At 35.6% G+C, this 22,839-nt stretch overlaps 1 protein-coding gene across 2 annotated transcripts in view; it reads right to left on the reverse strand.

Annotated features, from left to right (window-relative positions):
* Nucleotides 1-932: 932 nt before the first annotated feature.
* PDCD6IP (programmed cell death 6 interacting protein) overlaps nt 933-22,839 on the reverse strand; it is a 48,377-nt gene continuing 26,470 nt past the window's right edge. For both annotated transcript variants that reach the window (XM_008154027.3, XM_008154018.3), the window contains exons 9-18: nt 21,795-21,918; nt 19,647-19,824; nt 17,125-17,236; nt 15,778-15,947; nt 12,105-12,353; nt 11,623-11,757; nt 10,211-10,305; nt 6,594-6,717; nt 5,187-5,374; nt 933-4,409 (exon numbers count right to left, since the gene is read on the reverse strand). In XM_008154027.3, the coding sequence (XP_008152249.1) occupies nt 4,235-4,409; nt 5,187-5,374; nt 6,594-6,717; nt 10,211-10,305; nt 11,623-11,757; nt 12,105-12,353; nt 15,778-15,947; nt 17,125-17,236; nt 19,647-19,824; nt 21,795-21,918 (1,550 nt within the window). In that variant the 3' untranslated portion in view covers nt 933-4,234. The remainder of the gene's footprint in view (nt 4,410-5,186; nt 5,375-6,593; nt 6,718-10,210; nt 10,306-11,622; nt 11,758-12,104; nt 12,354-15,777; nt 15,948-17,124; nt 17,237-19,646; nt 19,825-21,794; nt 21,919-22,839) is intronic.

Here is a 22,839-nt window from a genome sequence, read left to right on the forward strand (position 1 = left end):
ACCATCCCTCTATACCGAAAAGCTATCCCCTCCGAGATTTTGTCACTTCCTTCAAACCCTGGCCCCAGACTCCCAACTTCTGCTCCCCCAGCCCACACCACCACCTGGGGCAGGAACATGCAAAGTGTCTACAGCCGGAGCTGAAAAGGGGAGAAAAACATGGAGAACTCCCTGCCACAAATTCACATCTTAATATAATCACCTTCAAACCAACTGCCAGTTCCATTGTTTTCTTTCCTGGAATATAAATTCCTTGAGAGCGCATGTAGGGGCGGGCTGGAGGCTGGGGGGTGGGGAACAGCTGGGAGCAACTGGTCAATGTTGCTCTCTCGCATCAATGTTTCTCTCTCTAAAATCAGTATAAACATATCCTTGGGTGATGATTTTTTTTTAATAATTTAACTATGCCCAATTTTTCTATATTTAAAATATACATAAGAATTTGGACTTCATTCTTAAAGCTAGCCTATTCACCTTGAACTGTTGAAACGGATACAAAACCAACAATTTAGGACAAATCGTGTATTCTGAGCTACATAATAAAACAGTTGCAGCTGACCTTAGCACATGGGAGAACGAGGAAGAAAATATGCTTTAAAAGATGAACGCGTTTCATCACCCCCCTCCGCTGCTCAACTAACATAATCTCGCCAAACATTTTCAAAAATCAACCCAGAAAATGACACTTGAAATTAGTCATCTGAAAAAACTGGGGGCAAATCATAACGAAAAACATGGTCCATCCATGATAAATCACAGGGTGGCCAGCTATTAGAAAACATTTAAACATTGTCTTCCTTTTGTAGTCTCATGCATCTAGTCAAAGTGGCTATAATTTTTTTATTTCCCAACCCACCATTTGTTAAAGAAGTTACAGAAACTATAGAGCTGAAGGATAAGCACTTTAAATAAGAATTCATACTCCAAGGAAGTAAGAATCTTTCAACTTTTATTTCCAGGATACATTCATCTGGAACCTCTTTGTTTCTTTACAATTTTCCCCCTAAGAGAAATGAATACAATAGAAATATAATCCAACTACCAGCAATGTTTGTAACCAGAAAAGAATCTAAAATCTCTGGTGTGATAATATAGGATTTTTTAAAAATATAAACTTCATACCAGAAATAAAGCCTGAATATTCTCTTTTTCTTTAAAAATAGAATTTTTCCTTCTTTGCTCTTCCATGTAAATCGTATAATCACCATTTAGTTTTAAAGTCTACATTTAAACTAGTAATAATACTACTATAGCACTGGTTTTTCCTACTTTGTATCCTGTTCTGTGAATCAACTAAGAATTGCAGTTTAAAAAAAAAAAAGAGAGAGAGAGATGCCACTAGGTTAATAGCAAGATTCTTCAAGATAAACTGATAAAAAAAATTCCCACTAGCCAAACTAAAACCTACTTAACAAGTTGCATTGTACAAAGCACTTTCGCAAACTGTAAAGCTCTCATGGAAAACTTTTTACAAAATCTGTGTTGGACTAGAAAGGCTAGTTCAACACCGGGATAAGAAGGTCGGGGACAGAAGGCTGTGAAATCTTGGTCTTTGTTCTGTAACATTTAGATTTGGGGAGGGGAGATTACACATTGCAAGCTGGGGGGACAGGAACATGGTTCTCTCACAAGGACTGAATGGTTTGCAGTGACGTATGAGTATCTTCCTTAACTGAGAACAAAGAGCAGGGGGCAGAGGAACAGCCCGGTACTTTACACGAGACTGAGAAGTCAGACCATCCCTCTGCAACTAAGAAAAAGGAGTAAGCAGTTAGTGTTTAGTGGCTCTCTATCCAGAGCTCCACCACTGAAGTATACTCCATTCTGAAACAGTGTTCCAAAGTCGAACCTAAATGGTCTGGGAATGGTGTCCCAGATCATCATCAAAAGGCCTAATTATAAACACGGGTCTGAACATACCTGAACTAGAGTGACACTCTCCTGTCTCTAAGACAGCATTATCCAGAACACCCTTCTGAGGGTCATTTTGTAGGATATTGGAAGCTAAGCAAAGGATAAAAATGTTTGATAAAAAGGAGCCCAGGGAAGGCTTCATTCTTGTTTGCTAGAATGCAAAATGGACCTCAGAGAAACGTCCTTCCGTGAGCCATCAGGATGGAAGTAGACAGGCCTATAAACACAGACGTGCCAATGGAGGCCTGCAGGCCCTGGGTCGTGGGCACCTAGACACAGATGGCCAGAAGAAAGCATCCTCGGCGATCTAAGGGGTGAGGGGACGGGCAGGGGGACCGGTTCTGGGCTGCTGAGCGGCTCGGGCATGCTGCAAGAGGCTGTCACCAGGCTGAGTCTCCTCTCCTAGAATGATTTAACCATCTTCCCGGGCGCTCTGGGAGCAGGCCTAGCTTAGCACGGGAAATGGGCTAAAGGCCTCAGAACTTCTCTTTTGGCCTTTGGATGCACTTACTCTTTCTTTAGCACCATCTTTCCCCAAGAGAATATTCAGGCCAACTTTGTTTTTGTTTTTTTCTGCATTAGTAAGAGTTATAAACTAGCAATTTGGAATACCCCTCTCACGGAGTATCTTATTGTTAGTATATGACACCTTGAGAATTAAGAATGTGGAACTTAAATGTCATTAACACTAGTCAAACAAGCCATGTCACACTTGATGATTCCACATGAATAAAACTTAGCTTTGATATGTAAAAACCTATCTTTTGCCAAGGTTTTAACTACTGGACTTTAAACCAATTGTAATATTCCATGTAAAGCTCATTTATATTGCAGTAACATGCCTTCATGTTTTCTACATACAACAAAGATTTTGAAATATACATATATTTTATAACCAATTCACTCTCTTTTACAATCACACCTTCAGTCAAACATTTAAAATATAAACCCAAACTGCCAATGAAAACAACAGTGGACCAAGTGACAGTACCATTTAAATGAAACAATAATGCAAGAAAATGTAGGCATTAAAACTTAAAAAATAAACATAAACCAATCCATTGGAAAACTGCTCATGTGCCTGATGTGTTCAGAAATGAATCTCACGCAGAACAGATCCCACTGTGATATCAAACAACTCATTCCTTTCTCATTTCCTCATTCCATGAAGCATGGCTCACTGCTTTTACTGAGGTTTAGACAGTGATTAGTTATCTTAACAGCAGAGATCAATATTAAATACACAGCCTATTCCAGAATTGGCATATGCTCCCAACAACTGTTTTGTGTGCTTCCTGAATTATAAAATAGTCCAATCTTTAGGAGCATAAAAATGAAAGGGCTTAAATCTACTCACATACATTGTGCATTAAATGTTACCAAGTTAAGACAGTAAGGTGGAAAAAAGGAGAAGGGTACAGTAAATTTCCTTTAAACAATCCCATTATATTAGACAGTATTGTCCATAATGCATTTTAACCAGGTTATAAAAAAAATAATTACCAGGATTTGTACCAATTTCTTGGAGAAATTAATATAACATTAAACATACATATTTATTTGTATATTTATTTGAAGAATCTTTGGTACCAATTGTGTTCCTTCCACATTATAGGACTTTTCAAAATAAATTTCAAAATTAATATACTAATCAGCACATAAAAGATAAACTATGATACTTTTCGTTTTCCTATAAAATGTACTTGAACCTGACTATTAACCTGCACTAATCATGCACTTAAACACAGTATCAGTTTAACTCACGTACATATGAGACTAATACTACAAAGAAATTAGACAGTAATGAGAATCAATGACAAAACATAACAATAAAAACTGTTCTTAAGTAATTTATTTTTAAATTATAAGATTACAATGCTTTGATTATGCAAAATAGCATAATGGAAATTAAACCAAATCAATAAACCAAAAGAAAACTTGGTTTTCTTGAATATCAGTATTTAAACCATCACTGTAAGTATCTGATATTCCAATCATAGCTTATGTAGACATAAGTATATTTATTTCAAAGGTTTCTCTTGTGGGTTTAATTTCTTATTTCAACTTTTATGAAGTGTAATATAATTTATTTCAGATTCTATTATACCTAGTGTTTATACTGCAACAGCAGCAAATCTCACATGTGCAATCAAATGTGGAACTGGGGCACAGCTTTCAGTTTGTAGCCGCAGACAAAAATTATACACCGCATTCAGAGTAGAGTGCATTAGATTAACCAGAGCGTGGAGGTTAGTACACTTATTGCAGATAGCATTTCTTTCCCTTTGAACTGAACCAGCTGAGCTTCTGAGCTGACATATTACTGCTGTGGATAGTAAGGCTGCTGTGGGGGCTGAGGGAAGGGGTATGAAGGCTGCTGGGGTCCTGGGAACGGAGCCTGTCCAGGGTTCTGATGATACACTGGCGGATATGGCATATTGTACTGGCCGTACGCGTAAGGGTTATAGCCCATGGGCATGGGCATTTGGCAATACCTGATGGGAAGAAGAAAAAAATTGGATTGATAAATCAAATAACGAAAAAAACGAAACATTGTAATTATTCTAATACCAGTTTTTTCAAGAAAGTCATTTGTCTCCATTTCTCAAGTCTATTAGAAAACAGTGGAGAGAAGAAAACAGCTGTTTCAAGGTACCTGTTAGAGAAAAGTATTCCTAATCCTGTTATTAATTGAAATGAAAGAATATCAAGTTCACTGTAATGCATATAAATTTACTGTTTATAAAATTCTTAACAGTGGAAATGGACTTAATAAAGTTTGAAACACACTTAAAAAATAGTCAAATGTCTTGATTTTTAACTAATTATCACAAAGAAAGCAGATCTTTAAGAAAATACATTCCATAATTACATAAATTTCTGCTCAACAGTTTATCAGAATGCGAAGGTTTCAAAGTACAGGAATATAAATAAGGCCGTATCAGTCTGGCTCATGCCAAGCTCAGAAAAGGCACATGTTTATCACCTAAATAAATAGGATCAAGGAAACGTATTCTGAATTCCATACAGAAGAAGTTTATTTTATATAAGCCCAATACGTAAAAACTAAAAACATAAATATGCTTGGGAAATAGCTATCCCAACTACTCAAATAAGTGACTATAGCATTATTTTTAGTTCTGTATGAGCTGACAATGTAGCTTCTTCATTTATGACACGTCCATTCGGAGCAGCAACAAACCTGTATTTAACAGGTTAACCAGAGCAGAACATTAGCTGATTCACCGGGATAAACAAAGTTTCCGCCTTACCCGGGATATCCTGGATAGGTGGGGTAGGGGGGACCCTGAGCCTGTGGAAGGGGAGCCGCGCCAGGAGTCTGGGATGCAGCAGGTGCAGGAGTTCCAGTCACCGCGGGAGCTGAGGCCGCAGCAGCAGGCGCTCGATTTGCTGGAAACGTGGGAGGTGGAGGCCGGGCTGGGGGCTGAGGCTTACTAGGCTATAAGGAAAAGTCAGCAGTAACTACAAAATGTTTCATGTTTCTTTCAAATTGCTACCAAATAAAATAAATGAGGGGACATGAGAGAAACTCTACAGACTCCAACTAGATACACTTCTAATTCCCATTCTTAAATGTTGGCTTATTACTCTAGAAATGTATCATAGTTGAGGAATAATCCTCCAATTTGTTGTTTGTTTATTTAATCCTCATCTGAGGACTTTTTGTTTGTTTTTGTTTTTTGTTTTTGTTTTAAGAGAGAGGGAAAGACAGAAATATCGATGTGAGAGAAACACACCAATTGATTGCCTCCTGCACAAGCCCCAACCAGGGCACGGGCTGGGGAGAAGCCTGCAACCGAGGTACGTGCCGTTGACCAGAATCAAACCTGGGACCCTTCCACCCGCAGGCTGACGCTCTATCCACTGAGCCAAACCGGCCAGGGCTAATTCTCCGACTTGTGGATCCTCGGTAGCCACTGCTCTTTTCCTGATGCCCAATATTTAATCATTTACTGCTCATTGCTTCTCCCACCAATAGACAACTGAGGTGGGAGGAAGGAGCAGGTCAGGTACAGTTTATTACTGTAATCTCATCCTGATCCCAGCATATTATGAAATTTTTTAAAGACCAGAACACTTAAAAGAATAGTATAATATACATATATAAGTTCTAATATTCTCCTACATAATCATAGGACCACTTCACCCTAAGAAAATTAACTCTTATTCCCTAATACCATCAAGTATCCACTCCACGTTTAAGTTTCCCTACTTATCACCAAAAGAAGCTCTGACAAGTGTTTTTATGGATCCAATCAAGATTCATGTATTGCGCTTGGTTATTATGAATTTTTCCACTCTTTTAGCCTTAAACAAGCCTATGTTTTCCTTTCTATGACATACCCTTTTAGAAAAGATCAAGCCAGGTATCTCACAAAATGTCCCAGTTCTAGACTTGTCCAATTGTTTCCTACTGGCACAATTTAACTTCTTGTTTCATCACCCCATTTGCTATAAACTGAAAGTTGGTTCTAAAGACTTGATTAGATTCAAGTTAAAGATTTTTTGGCAAGAATTCTTCACATTGCAAAACATCACGTTGGTCACCTGATCAAAATGGTGACACCAGATTTATCCAACGTGAAGTCTGTTCCAACCTTACAGCAAGCAAGCTGTCACTAATGTAAACTTCCATGTACAAAGGTTTGCTTACTGACCGCAATGGTTCTTGGCGCTGGAGTTGGAGGAGTGGGGGTAGGTCCTCCTGCTGGAGAGGACTGGTAGGCAGGTGTAGGAATTGAAGGAGCACTAGGTTCTCTGGCAATGCTTTGTTGCAAGTCCCTTATTAAAGACAAGTGTTAGAAATTAGCACAATAAAATTAACCCAACTCGTAGAAAATATCAGGTGTTTTATTTTCTTCATACATGAAACACAGAAAATAGATTCAAAACAATGATGGTATTTTAAAACACGCTACATTTCTGTTCTTGACTAGAACTACCTTAAATCTTTTCTCCCTACTATTTAATAAAATTAAATTAGTTCTTATGCTACTTCTGAAGCCTAGGGAAAAAGGTAAATTTTCAGAGATCATAGTTACAGCTAGAGTAAGGAACATGTCAAGCTGGGCAAGTGGTCCTAAACGACTGCCCACCTCTCTTTTTTTTCTCAATATATTTTTATTAATATCAGAGAGGAAGGGAGAAGGGAATAGAGAGATAGAAACATTAATAAGAGAGAATCATTGATCGCCCCCAACTGGGGATCAAGCCTGAGACCCAGGCATATGCCCTTGATCAGAATCAAACCCAGGACCCTTCAGTCCGCAGGCTAATGCTCTATCCACTGAGCCAAACCAGCTAGGGCGACTGCCCAGTCTTAATAAGAAGTCATCCTCTAGATAAGAAACTCCTAACATAATAACCAGAAAATTACAACAGCTCATAGTCACCTCATAGTCACCTCGCTAATATTTTAATAACTAATTTATAGAAACCATAACAGGTGAGAAAACTAACCTATTCAAACCATTTTGTAAATTTCTTAATAAATACTTTTTAAAGATATTCAAAAAAGTATGGCACGGAGATATTTCATGTTAAAAGATACCTCAAAATATATTACTAAGGTAAATTCATATAGTTGAAAAGATCATTAAAATACAGTATTAAAAAAAAAAAACACAGAAAAACATCTTTAAATCTCCTCTACGAAGATAAACTGAAATCCATCCCAAAATCTCAAATAAAACAGAAGTACTGTAAGCATAAATTACATACCAGATTTCTAAGATTTAGTGTGGGGGAGAGAGGAATAAACTATCTTATTCATAATTTTTGCATTGATTATATTTTGAAATGATGCTACTTTGGATATACTGGGTTAAACAAAATGTATTACTGAATTTTATGTTGCCTGTTTCTTTTAGCTTTTTTTAATGTGGCTACTAGTGATTTTAAATTTTAAGTTGTACATGTGACTGCATAGTATCACCATACAGATGTACCTTTCTTTCTTTTACCAGCCCTAGACATCTGATTTCTCTTCTTTTACTGCTAACAGTAATATTGGACAGTGTGTTTTAGAACTTTCATGCCCATACTATTTACAATAGCCCAAAACTAAAATCTACTCAAATACTCAATAATAGTACTGATAAATAAGACTGTAATATATTCCTATGATGAAATATATATAAGAACATCATACAGATGATCTCACTAATATAATATTGACTGAAAGCCAATCACAAAAATACATAGTGTAGAAACAAGTCTATACTCTCAGTCAAGACAGTGGTTGCCATGGGGGAGTGGGTAATGACTGGGTGGATGCATTAGCCATGCTTCCTGGGTGCTTAAAAGTGCTCAGTGCAGGGGTGTGCTGTTTGTGAAAATTCAACAAGATATACATCTATATATACTTTTCTTGTTTTTGACATTCAATAAGAATGTTTTAAAGAATTTAGGCCCTAAGCATAACAGTGATTTTAACAAAGGTCCCGCTACAAGGCCTCCACCCTGGATCTGAGCTAGATCCATTTCTATCTATTTTACAAAGTAAGACAGTTTGAGCAAAAGGTTCTACAGCTCAAAAATAAAAAGTGGAGGAGGTGGATGAACACAATCCAAAAAGTTAAAATCAGAATACTTGGTTTTGACTATAAAAACATGAAATCCCATTATTTAGATGAATGTAATTATCTGAAAAGATTATATATTCTTTCACATAACTCAAAACTTTAAAAAGTGAAAGACCCCTGCCTGCCAGTTCCCACGCCACCATTCACACCCCAGACAGATACCCACTATTCTTTCTTAGGAGCCCATCCTGAGTTTCCTTATGCATAAATAAAACAATTCAAATGCATATATTTTCTCCCTTTTCACACAAAAAAAAAAAAAAACTGTTCTGTACCTAACCTTTTCTGTACATTAACTATCTTAGCGAACCTTCCATATCAGCAAACAGAAAACATTCTCTTTTTGTAAATAGTTGCATAGTATTTCAGTGTACAGCCAGCTGTAGCTTCATTCATTTCACCAGCCCTGGATGTTTGATTTGTTTCTATTCTTTTACCGCTACAAGCAATGCAGAAATGAATTAGCTCATAAATATGTCATTTCTAGCATATGCTAATATATCCTCAGAATAAATTCTCAACAACAGAATAAGTGCCTTAAAGGATATATGGATTTGTAATCCTGACCTTGGTAGCTAAAGTGCTCCACACAAGGACTGCACCAATGTGCACTCTCACAGCAATGCATGGGGCCTATTCCCCCATGTGTGCTAATAAAGCATGTTAAACAACATCTAGATTTTTGCCAACCTGAAAAGTGTTATTTCTGAGTAATTTCAATGTGTGCATTTTCTTTTGTTTGCATCCTTTGCTCACTTTTCCATTGGGTTTTTCCTCCTCTGGACTATCTAGGAGTTCTTTATAAACTAGGTAATAAGGCTTTTGACATAATAATTCAATCTTGGTTTTTCTTTGCCCATCTCTAATTCTATCTTTACTTTGGTTTCATTTTTTTTTTTTTTTTACTTCCACATTTCTACTGTGTTCCTGTGTTTTCTTCACTGTCTATATTCTCCTCTTGTGCTCCTTCCCATTTCATCTTAGATCTGTGATGGTTTGTTTTTCTCTTCTCTTTCATGAATTCTGACACCACGTTTTATCACCTGTTTACTCACCATCTCAAGTCCTGGCATTTGTTTTCGATGTGCCTTAGAAAGATTGCTTCCTAACCCTTTTCTTTTCCATAGTAAAATGTTAGCTCCAAATTTTCACCTGTCCTGTGACAATATTATTTTGGTGAATGTTCTTCATCTATAGGTTTTGTTACATTTTGTCCATTTTTTCACCTTAATAAATATAGTCTCTTAGTATCAATGCTGTGTCAACTCTCTCTTGATTACTAAGCATGGAATGAGTCCTGTTACTGGCCCAGCTCTCTCAGTCGTCTCCTTCAGAAAGTGATTTCGCCGTCTTCCCCAGGTTCTGTACCTCTAGTTTATGTAAGGAACCTATTTGCCACCACAAAGTAAACTACTTACGTTTATCAGCATTTCCTGAGATCTGCCGCCCTGAGCTGCTTTATTACCATTTCTGTGATATCACTGTACTTCCTACATCTAGAGCTTCTGCCCTTTTCTATCTTTTTGTTTCTGGACCATGCAGATTTTTGCTTACTTGTTTTATAAAATACCCAGGAGCAAAGGAAAGAAATTGCTATCTCACACTGTCAAGTTTACCCCAAAAGTCTTCACAAGGTTGGTTTTGTAAACAAAAATACTTTAAGTACAATTTAATATAGAAAACAAACTTACTTTAAGAGTTCATCTCTTTCTGTTTTCCGTGCAAACACTATATCACTGCACTTGTTCTGGAACCGGACTAGGATTTCGGTCAGCTCGTTGTAAAACTATAAGCAAAGAACAAATACAAGTAATAAACCAGAACAATTTTTAATCTAAGGAGGAACAACAACCTAAAGCTCAATTGTCAATAACAGTTAAAAGTGAAAAACTAAAATTTTCTACATTAGACAAGTCATACTACTTAAGTCTAAGTTAATATTAAATATGAGCTAAGACTCCTAAAGAAAATAAAAATAATAAAATCGCTTTTAGAGAACAATGTCACTAAAAATTAAATGGTAACAAGTTAAAAGTTTCATGACCATGTTGTGTACATTTTCCCAATTCTTAACACACTAGCCCTATTTCATTGGAAGGACTAGATCTGCACATTCACTTCAGAAATGCAGCATCATTTCAGAAGCCCTTAGAAGAATTCCCACTTGTCTATTTCAACAAAGCATTTTATTAAACAAAATTAAAATATTTTACTATCCTCTCTATTTTGAAAGGCTCTGCAGTATTTCTACCCACTCTTTAGAGGGTTTTATATGATAGTTACTGTATTTTCATCAAGATAACTTTATCCAAAGGACTTGTGTGCATGCATATGAGCCTAACCAATGGTTAAGTTCAACAGGGGGTTGGGGCATCCGTGGGGAGGGGTGTGGGATGGGAATGGGGGGATGAGGACAAATATGTGACACCTTAATCAATAAAGAAATTAAAAAAAAAAGATAACTTTATCCAATGATCATAATGAATTAAAGTACCAAAGGAGTGAAGTGTCAGAAAACTTAAAAATCACTTGTTCCCTCATAAGCAAAGTAATTGGTAAAAATACAAGCATTTCCCTAAACTCTTTAAAGAATAGGCAATAAAATACTGAAAAACATACTGAGTAAGCACTCTTGAGACTCAGACAGATCACAAGTCTATCATCATCCAATATAAAGCACAGAATATAAAAGCCATATCCACCCACCCACCTTCTCCACCACAGATGAGCTGTTTCCTCATAAGTCATTCAAATTGGTCAGCTTTCCACACCCCCACATACACCCTCCCCCTCCCAAAAAAAAAAAAAGGTATCAATGGCTTTTGATATCTCTGGGCTAATTCCTGTTACATCAAATATTAAACCACTTTCTGCCTCGTGAAATACACAATTCATCAAAGTTCCCATGAAATGTTGCGACCTTCATTAAGATCTTATAACAAACTTCTCAGAGGCAAAAGTCATTAAAGCTAACAAACTCAAGGCAAAAAAAAAAAAAAAAAAAAAAAAATTGATCCAACTGGAAAACACACACACAATTAACTTCCCAAAATACATATCCACATCTATACTGGATAGCTACTGTTTCTCTAGTTCACCGTACCTTTGTGCCTTCCTTCAAATTAGCTACAAGTTCAACAAAGTTGTCATATGCAGCAGCTAAATTCTTCAAAACTTCTTCTCTTAAGTTAGCTTCATTGTTAGATTGTTTCATTTTCGAAAATTCCTGGTGTGAAACCTTGTTAGGAGAAAAATTTATGTATTTACATTTATTTATCAAACTAACACAGCTCCTAACATTTTTATTGATACTTTTCCAACTATGAAAATCATAAATTACATGCTGTAATTATTAGAAATTTAATAAATATTTATTTTGGGGTAGCATTGTGCTTTAAATCTTTCCTTAAGTAAAAACATCACAAATTCAGTGTATGGTAAAATAATCAATAATGATTATAGATTACTATTAACATGTACACTTGCAAAAAAAAGATAATTCTAAATGAACATAGATTTAGAATAGGCTTATCCTTTCTTTAATTTTTTTAAAACATAAATCTTATTAAAGTATATGAAATACACCTGAATATTCTTAAGAAGTCCTTCCTGTTTCTTTAGAGATTCTTGGACTTTCGTCGTAAGACCTCCATAGATTCGATCCAGCTCAGTAACAGAAAGAGCTTCTTCATTTATAACACCATCTTGAGCCAAAGCAGTCAAAAATCTGCTTGTCATATCAAAATTCACTGATTTCAGGTCATTCTCTAGACCCTCTCTTTCCTTCTTTACTTCATCAAGATTTGTCAGTAAGGATTTTAATACATTTACAACCTTAAAAGAAAAAAAGAAAGAAAATCTTAGTTTAATTGCAAAAGAAACCAGAAGCCTGGGTTATGGACTCAATTCACCAGTGTGGGGCGTGCAGGAGGTAGCTGAACAATGATTCTCTCTCGTCATTAATGTTTCTATCTCTCTTTCCCTCTCCCTTCCTCTCTGAAATGAATAAAAACAGATGAAAAAAAAGAGAAAGAAAATGAGGGTGTAGGCAGCGGAAAGAAATATGACTCCTGAGGTCCAAGAAGCATCAAATCATAGACACACTAAAGGAAGAAGAGAATGTGTCATACCTGGATGGACATGACAAAGTCTGTTTAAGAGATCTAGTGGAATCAGATGTTAGACAATGTGGCTAAAAATCTTACTTCCAAATGACTCACACGACATATTGTCAAATGGAGAAAAAAGGTGCAGAAGTGCATGCGTGCGTGCATGCGTGTGTGTGTGCGTGTATGATGCTGAATTTTGAGAAAGAGAGAAGAGAAATCTGAATATAAAGATATACATACACATAATGTACATATGTATGCATATGTATTTTCTGCAAAAAAGAAAAGCACTAAGGATAAACCAGAAACTAGTGAATATGATAACTTATAGAAAGTGGATGGGAACAAAATGGAAAGGAATGAGATTTCTCTTTTGAATCATAAACATGTTTTCACATTCAAAATTAAAATTAAATCAAAACTTGAATACAGAAACAAATGAATGAACTGTCCATCTAAGTAAAACATAATTCAAAAAAAATATTTCAACTCTGACTATACTCCCTCAGTGGACGTAATAAACTTAATTACTGTGTAACCAAGGTCAGTTTACTACCTGGAAAACTCAATTTTCTCACCTGCAAAACGAGAATAATAATAGTACCTATCTCAGGACTGTTGTGAAGACTGAACTAATCTACATAAAGTGCACAAGGTAATTTCTAACAAAGGGTAAGTGTTTAATCGTGTGAGAAATTACTATTAACTGGTAGTTAGGTTTTATGGTTTAACTCTATACTCTGGGCACATTATTGACTAAAGAAGCTTAGGCATGCACATTCAGACAGGGATAGAGGAAAAGATTAAGAATTAAAGCATCCTTTATTTTGTTGAAGTATCACTATTTATGTAACTATGTGACACAGTTTGTTTTGGGAGGATGTAATAGAATATACATTTTAAAGGTTGCAACTATTATCTGTTGTGGAACCTGAACCATGACTCTGACTGAAACGTTTACCCTATAAAGTCTGTTTAGCTAATAGAAAAATAAGAGATGTCATTTTACTCTCTCTATAAGTTATGTCCAACAAAAACTAGAAAAAGGAATATGCAGAACTGATTTAAAAATTAGCCTCAGGGTGAGAGTCAGGAACACTATAATAGTATTATTTTGAAACAGACTCCATGTCCTTATATAGTATAGAAACTAAGGTCTCTCATCAAATAGTGGGCCAAAATTGTGGCGATAATACCCCCAAGTTAGCTAGAAGTATTGTGAGAGGACAGGCATGATTCACATGGATACAACTTCCTCTTCAGAGGGCAATCATCCCTTTGTCCCGTGTATCCACACTGTATATGCTACCTGCCTGCTGTCATTTAGTAGCAGGCTGTTGTGGTATTAGTGCCTTTGTTCAAATAACACTTATTTTACTTAATAGTGACCTCAAAGTCAAGAGGAATGATGCTGGCAATTTGGATATACCAAAAGAAGCCATAAAGTGCTCCCTTTAAGTGAAAAGGTGAGCACTGTACATTAAGATATTTTAAGAGAGATCACATTCACATAACTTTTATACAATATATTATTATAATTGTTGTCCTGTATTATTGTTGTTAATATATTACTGTACCTAATTTATAAATTAAACTTTATCACTGGTATAGATGCAGAGGGGAAAACATAACATATATAGTTTCAGGCCTAATTATCCCCCTTGGATAAGGGGGACTATTGTAATTAGTATTCTTTGTTCCATTAGGTCCCCTGACCCCCTTTAGAGATCCAGGTTCTGTACACATTCAACTACGCAGTCTTCTCTTTACTTTGGGGGCTGGTTTCCACTGAACCTCTAGTAGCTTCTCTGGCCACACTTACTCACTCAATCCTTGGATCCATATGGGTTCACTTTTTCTGCCTTTTTACTCTGTTCACATAATGTGCCAACTTCTTAAAAAGTCCCTTAAGAGAGGAGCTCCAGCCCTAGCCAGTTGCTGAGTGGTTAGAGCATTGGCCTGTGGACTGCAGGTTCAAGTCTGGCAAGGGCAGGTACCTCAGTTGCAGGCTCGATCCCCAGCCCCAGTTGGGGCGCATGCAGGAGGCAACCAATCGATGTGTCTCTCTCACATCAATTTTTCTTTCTCTCTGTCTCTCCCCGCTTCCTTCCACTCTCTCAAAATCAATGGGGGAAAATCTTCAGGTGAGGATTAACAACACCAACAACAAAGAGAGAGAGAGAAGCTCCAAAATGCTGGGATTTAAGTACTGTGTCATCTAAATCCCCACAGCATATTTCTGTGACTACACTTAAGTTTCTACCCCATTTGCAGTTATCCTTGTGTATGTCTAATCTTTGAAACTAGACTGTAAATGGAGGGTACAGGCTCTGCTTGATTCATATTTTAATTTTTCAAAGCACCTAGAATAGTGCCTTACATAGTTTAGATATCTAATAAGTCTTGGTTGAGTAAAAACATGAAATGCTTCTGTGGAAAGACAAATAAGGAACAACACTGATAACTTGTGAGATCTATAGTCTCAGGAAAGTCATCTTTTTCAAGTTTTCAGCAGTACTTGTTGCACTTTGGCTTATTTTCCTGTGTACTTCGGGGCCTCTATCTTATCCTACATTACCTCATCAGACATCATTCTTGCACTTTCTCCTCTTTTGGGACTTTCTGAGTCCAATGCCCCATTATTAATTTTCTCCTTCCTGTCATCAATAGAAAGGCCATAATGATGTTACCCATTTATTAATATGCACACCTTGTCAATTTTCCTTTCAGAGGTAGGCCCAGTGGAATATGGTGGAATGGTGGAAGGCAGTAGAGAATAATGTATGCAGCAAGGAATCTGTGGTCAGAGAGTATCTAGCCAAACGCAGTCCTTCCACATAGGGAAATTTTCTCACTTTTATAAAACCTTAATTAAATACTGTGAACATATGGGTTATCTAGAATAGAGTACCCAGCTCACAGGAAGCATCAATAAATGAAAATTATTATTACAGGATTGTAATGTTATTACTATAATTACCTATTACTCAGTGTACATATCATGCTACTTCAAATATAACAGCCACAATTAACATCTGCATTTTTAGAAAGATGCCAATAAGAAAGAAATCAGCAATTTGTTGTTTATAATCGCTCTAACATCATTTTCATAAAAAGATGACTAGCCACATCAAAATGCATACTCTTACCTCGCTGCCCTGCATGGTCTTTGCTGGGTTAGCAGAAGGGATGGCAGCATTCAGCTCAGGCTCTGGCTTACACAAAAGTGCAATGGAGTCCCGGTGCGACTGATACCGTTCTTTCACTTTCCCATCTGCTTGCAAAGCTTTATCCAAAACTGCTCTGAAGTTGGCTCCCTCTGGGGGAAAAAGAACGTTATCATAATGATTTCAATAGTAATGTTTATGGGTTGGTTGTACTCTTAGTTCTGTTCTCCTTCTACAGGCCCCAATTCTTTGTAGTTTAATTTCAGCATTTTGGAGCTCCTCTCTTAAGAGGATTATTACTTTTTCTCCCTTTAACAGGCGCTAATTCACTCAATAATGGAAACTGCCGAAACCAGTTTGGCTCAGTGGATAGAGCGGTTTGGCTCAGTGGATAGAGCGTCGGCCTTCGGACTCAAGGGTCCCTGGTTCAATTCCGGTCAAGGGCACGTACCTTGGTTGCGGGCACATCCCCAGTAGAGGGTGTGCAAGAGGCAGCTGATCGATGTTTCTCTCTCATCGATGTTTCTAACTCTCTATCCCTCTCCCTTCCTCTCTGTAAAAAATCAATAAAATATATATATATAAAAAAAAATAATGGAAACTCAGTTCCTGTCAAGTGTTTGCATTTTTATTTTTGAAAAACCAACTATAAAGCAAAAGCACAGTTATACCTTAAAATATATTTGTGATTACTGTCCACCAAATAAAAAGCTATTTGACTAATCTTTCCCCACAACTCATGAATATAGAAAAAAATCATTCATCCCCAAAATTATCACAACTTATTTAAAAAGTATTCTCTTTCAAAGGATCACTGCTTCAACTTGACTTACATAATAGCAGATATATTTTTAGAGAAATCTCAATTTTTACAGAGATAAACAAAACAATTCTCTAGCTACCATGAAGACATCATTTACCTTAACAAGAAGTTTTCAAAATAACTAAAGTTTTCAAAATAAAAATTTGACTTCAAATTAACTGTTAAAAATCACCTTTTACCATCCAGGATTCAAGTAAAATGAAATTATAAAACAATAAATATAATATAATTTCATTTATGTTAATAAAATATGTACATGGATGGAATAGAAAAGGTTATAAGAACATTTTAATTTTCACTTTATACCCTTATCAAGAATCTGAACTTCTTACAATGAATATGGATTATCTTTGCTATATTTTTTATCACTGAAGAAAAACACCTGGGTTATAATAGCAACAGTTGCAGTAAAAACAGGCTTACAATTGAACCTAATTTAATCAAGCAAAAATGTGGATCCAAATTGAGACTTTATTAATTTGAAGGTCAGTTATGCACATTTTTACCTGCTCTTAAAGGCTTATAGAGTTCGTTGGATGCTGTCCTTTGCCAGCGTTCCTTGAATTTTGATCTTAAATCATTGTCAGTTGCTTCTTCTTCATCCAACAATCTTAATGACTTTTAAAAAGAAAGCAAAGCAACAATGGATGTCATTTATGATGTAAAAAGTTAAATATTTTTTAAATGATCATACTCCAAGTACACGAAAATTAGTGAAATGGGACTATTCTTATATTACTTACTGGTTAGAATATAAATTGGCACAACAATCTTTGTTGCAGAAATTAATGTTACAATGTATTTAATAAAAAAATCTTGTAAAAGAGCTAGGTGAGCCATTACTTTACTAAAAGTAAAATTAAAACAGAAGAATAAGTAAGAGTTTTGTACATCCATATACCAAGACTACTTTAAACAAAGACTGTTTTTAAGATAAAAATAAATCGAAAGCTTTTGGACCTTAGAAGCCATAAACAAAACAAAGAGAAAACTGATTACCTATATGAAATAATATTTAGACTTCTATCCCAATACCACACACTGAATACTTACATGTAAAAAATGCCTTTTTAATGCATAGCTGAAAAGACAAGATAGTAAAGTGCCAGAAACACAAGATACTAATTTACCAGTAGAAACAAGTGTTAGAGCCAATGGTATCTGCTAATTCCTGACAGCTTAGAGCAGAGGTCTGCAAACTCTTCTGTCAAACACTACAGTAAATATTTTAGGCTTTGGGGGCCACAGTCTCTGTCCCATATTCTTCTTTTCTTTTTTGCAACCCTCTTAAAATGGTAAAAAAAAAAAATCATCCTTCATTAGTGAACCCTACAAAACATACCACAAGCCAGAATTAGCCACTATCCTTAGTTTGCCAGCTACGTAGTTCACTACTAGCTTAGAGTGTGAATTTAACAGAACACGAGTAGACACAAGAAACATCAGTGAAGACCCGGCATGGCTCAGTGGTTGAGCGTCAACCTATGAACCACAAGGTCAGAGTCTGATTCCCAGTCAGAACATATGCCCGGGGTGTGAGCTTGATCCCCAGTGTGGGACATGCAGGAGGCAGCTGGTCAATGAGTCTCTCTCATCATTGATATTTCTCTCTCTCACCCTCTTCCTTTCCTTGTTCAGTATCAGTTATATCATATCACTTATATTAGCATCATAGTAATATAATAGTAATAGTAGAAATAGCTATAATTTATTAAGCACATATATACTGTGTGTCCCATAGGCTAGGCCCGTGGTCGGCAAACTGCGGCTCGCGAGCCACATGCGGCTCTTTGGCCCCTTAAGTGTGGCTCTTCCACAAAATACCACGGCCTGGGCGAGTCTATTTTGAAGAACTGGCGTTAGAAGAAGTTTAAGTTTAAAAAATGTGGCTCTCGAAAGAAATGTCAATCGTGGTACTGCTGATATTGGGCTCTGTTGACTAATGAGTTTGCCGACCACTGGGCTAGGCATTTCACTGATTTAGTTTAGCTCCTCTTTTAAATAAGCCTAGGAGGTCAATATTCTCATCCCCCAAGGTTCACACCATCATAAGTACTTAAGTACTTTGGCCCTGACCCAAAGTACTTGGAAATGATGAAAATACAATATCCTCTGAAAGTTAACTGAAAAATCAGAACATCAGGGATGAAAGCATTGATAACAAAAGTCATGTAAGAGAGATGTGACTCCTTAATCAATAAAAAAAAATTGGAAAAAATAAATATTAACCAGAAAAAAAAGGTAATATAACCAGCTTGAATATAATTATAGCTGAAGAAAGAAATTTATCAATTAAAGAGTTAAAGGCACAATAAAGGGAGAATAACATTGGCAAACTGTTGGCTTTAGCCAAAAAACTTTAGTGTTCCATTCCTATCATAAAATGCCCTCTCTACTGGAAAATGGATACAGTGGACTTATAAAACATTTGATGACCTAACTTTCTTTGACTCCATGTTCACTAAGAAATCCAATCTATATATATAATCTATATATATATAAAAGACTATATGCAAAGTGTCCCCACGGAAGTTTGACTGGGAGACCAGGAGTTCTACTGTTCACTATGACGTGCGCTGACCACCACGGGATGGCGCAGAACGAAGGAAGGCCCTGGCCAGCAGCTGGCAGCCCCCGATCGGCCCTGATCGCTGGCCAGGCCTAGGGATCCTACCTTTGCACGAATTTTGTGCACCAGGCCTATAGTCTTTAATATTAAAAAAATCATTAATTATGAAAACCTTGAGCAATTTGTGTGATAGTAACTTCTCATAGTATACTAATATTAAACAATGGTCACATGTTTCATTAATGTCCATTTACATACCCTTATAGATATGAATGAACCTATTCTCACTCAATTGAAATTCTTTTTGAGGCTGAAGGTCAAGCTCTGGCCCACATTAAATTCACCACAATGATGAGCACCTCCCTGTGAAACCAAACAGGAGAAAGCCTCCAGTACTAATCCTCGCTGGACACCAAGGAGTCAAACTATTTTATTTGAAAGGCAAATCTCAAAACATACCTCATCTAGGATTTCTCTATTTCTTTGTAGTAGTTCAGGTAGCTCTTTGATCAACTGATCTACAGTCTGGATGCCACCCTGTTCAATCACAGACGTGGACTTAGTCAATATAGACTGAGGTACGGTATCTCCAGATACATCTTCAATTGCTGCTGGAAGATTAAGAGATGCTAACACCCTGAAAAAATGAAATACTATGTTACATAGAGGTCTAAACCACCTTAAAACATTAATCTCCTATATCCAAGTCAAAAGCAATGACGTTACCATCCCAAAAGTAGATAAGCATTATCAACAGAAAAATAAAGGAAAAGAAAAAAAAATAGGTGATTGAGAAAATTAAAACATAATAATTAAAGAATTAAATTATTTAAATTCACAGTTAGAAATTAAAAGCCAAAAAGTAAGATATACACATTAAAATATACTAAATACCTTTGGCTGACAGTTCTAACTTAGCTTCTTTCAGTCTAAGTAATTATAAGTCAAAAAGTCTATCTTAAAAACTATGATCTTTTTATTATACTCCTGATTGTTATACTGTCACTGACAAATCAGAATACATAACAGTTATAATTTCATATTACCTAGGCAAAATGTAAAGAGAACATAGTTGATCTAAGTATTAATTATAGAATCTTCATCTGTTCTCAGTTTGTAGCACAGTAACAATTACTCTGTTATTTCATTTATATAATAAAGGGAATGTTAAACTTATGTTTCTTTCTTGCTAGAAAAAGACATACATTCATTAAAATTAAAAACATGAAAAAGCAAACTGAACTAGGAGAAAATATTCTCAATTACATACATCTGAGAAAGGACTTGCTTCTAAAATGTGTAGAGTTCATCAAAGATTAAAAAGAAGAAAAACTCAGTCTTAAAAATTAGCAAAAGATGTCAACGCACACGTCACAAAAGATATTATGAATGGCTAATAAACACATAAAAAGTTGCTCAACATCTTTATTAAGCAGGAGAATGCAAAGTCACGAGACACTGGTACACAAACTAAAATGTCTAAAATTAAAAACATTAAAAAAAAAAAGACTGACAATTCCAAGTGCTGATGAGGATAGAGAGCAACAACATTTCTCAAACAGTGCAGGTGGGAATATAAACTGGAACCACCACTTTGAAAAACAATCGATCCATTTCATATGAAGTTAAACATACACTAACCATACAATTAATCTATTTTATTTACCTAAGAGAAATAAAAGATGTCAACACAAAGATCTGTTGATGTTTACCGCATCAACAATCTGAAATGTCCATCAACAGGTGAAAGAATAAACAGACTGACATTTGACCATAAAATGAAATACTGTTCAGAAATAAAAAGGATCAAAGTAATACCCACAACATATATGAATCTCAAAAACATTATGCTAAGTGCAAGGCGCCCAACACACATTTTGAGTATATACTATAGGTGCTTATCTATACTGTAGGTATTACATATGTAACAATACTGTACTACACTATGTACTATAATATGCATACTCCACATGTTATAATTATTACATTTACATTAAATTGTATAAAAAGAAAAATTATAGTGACAGGGAGCTCTATAGACAGTGGCTAGGGGTCAGGGGAAGAGAAACTGAAGGAAAAGAAAGAGGCATGAGGGTGTATTTTAGGGTGAAGGAAATGTTCTCTGTCTTGATCGTGGAGATGGTGGTGGTTACAAGGATATTCACATTTATCAATAGAAATGAACTATACATTTAAAATGGATGTACTTCACTGAATTAAAATTATACTTAAGATTTTTTTAAAACCAATGAATCTACCAGAAACAAAACAGATTCAGAATACTCAATATACCATGTATCTTAACTTTAAAAATTCATTTCTACTTTTCATTTCCCTCAAATAAATACAAATTAGTGGTCAAACATTTTCACTTCGTTTTAGTAATTAAATTTCTTTCAACTATATTTGGTAGGGCTTAATAAATATAGTGTCCCCAAGAAATGTGTGTTTGTGTGTGTTATGTGCTTATCTGCTATTTCACTTATCTTTGACATTCAGTTCCAAGGTCAGAAAGTAAAATGTTCATAAACTATTTAGTTAAAGAACAATCAAATAGAAAACATTAGAACTTTAGATATAAATTTATGAAAGATAAGCTCTACCTACCCATTTGCCAAATTGGTGGCTTCTCTCATTTGAGCAATTGATCTATTAACTAAATCAGCTTTCCTCTGGTTATAGGCAGCCAAAGCCTGCTGCACTGACACAGGAACCATCTTCTCAAACAGATCTATAATTAAAAATGCAAATGTCAACAAAATTTTGAGACAAAACTCAAATTATATAGTAACTGTTCGTATTTCCTTTCCAATGTTGATATAAAAAGTCTACAAATACTTAAAGGTAAAACTAAATCACTACTGAAAGTACAATGATGGACAATGACCATGAAAGCTTTTTCTCTGAACTTAAATTTCTTACCTTTTAGATGTGTGTCTCTGAATTTAAGGAATCTTCAATGAAGAAGAGCTAATCATAGAAAACACTTCACTTGTTTTGGTCTACTGTGCCATGGTTCAATTTCCAGCTCTACCACTTTCTAACTATGCAACCTTGGACAAGGAAATTACCTAATCACTGTGCATCAGTATCCTCATCAGTCATGTGGGGATAATAATAGTAACTAGCTCATAGGGTTGTTGTGAAAAATAAATGAGCTAATATTTGTAAAGTGCTTAAAAGAGTTCCTTGGCACATGGTAAACACTTTGTGTTTGTTAAATAAAATTAAGTAAAATAATCACCCTTTCCCAATAACTTAGAATATTAATTATCTTTAGGATCTCAGCTACCAAACACTGCATATACCTACAATACCCAAGCATACTGTAACGTATTTATCTGATACAATCATGACTCCAGAATTTGGTAGGTTTGAAGTTATATTTATGAATATTTATTTTTAATGGCAGAATCTTCAATAATATAACAAATGTTAAAATGACAACTGCTTATTTAAAGTTTTTATCATCACTCAAACGCAGTTTCAAGTTTTCTGACTCTGTTGTATACTTTACATATCCTTTATTGACATCTTTTCCATTTGAAAATTGCACTATAGATATAATTTTTATTCTCATATTCATTTTGAACATTATGAATGCAAAGTATATTCAGAGTATACAATAGCAACTTTGTGATTTTAGGCTACT

The sequence above is a fragment of the Eptesicus fuscus genome, chromosome 18 (assembly GCF_027574615.1).
Source record: "Eptesicus fuscus isolate TK198812 chromosome 18, DD_ASM_mEF_20220401, whole genome shotgun sequence".
In the NCBI taxonomy this organism is placed as follows: Eukaryota; Metazoa; Chordata; class Mammalia; order Chiroptera; family Vespertilionidae; genus Eptesicus; species Eptesicus fuscus.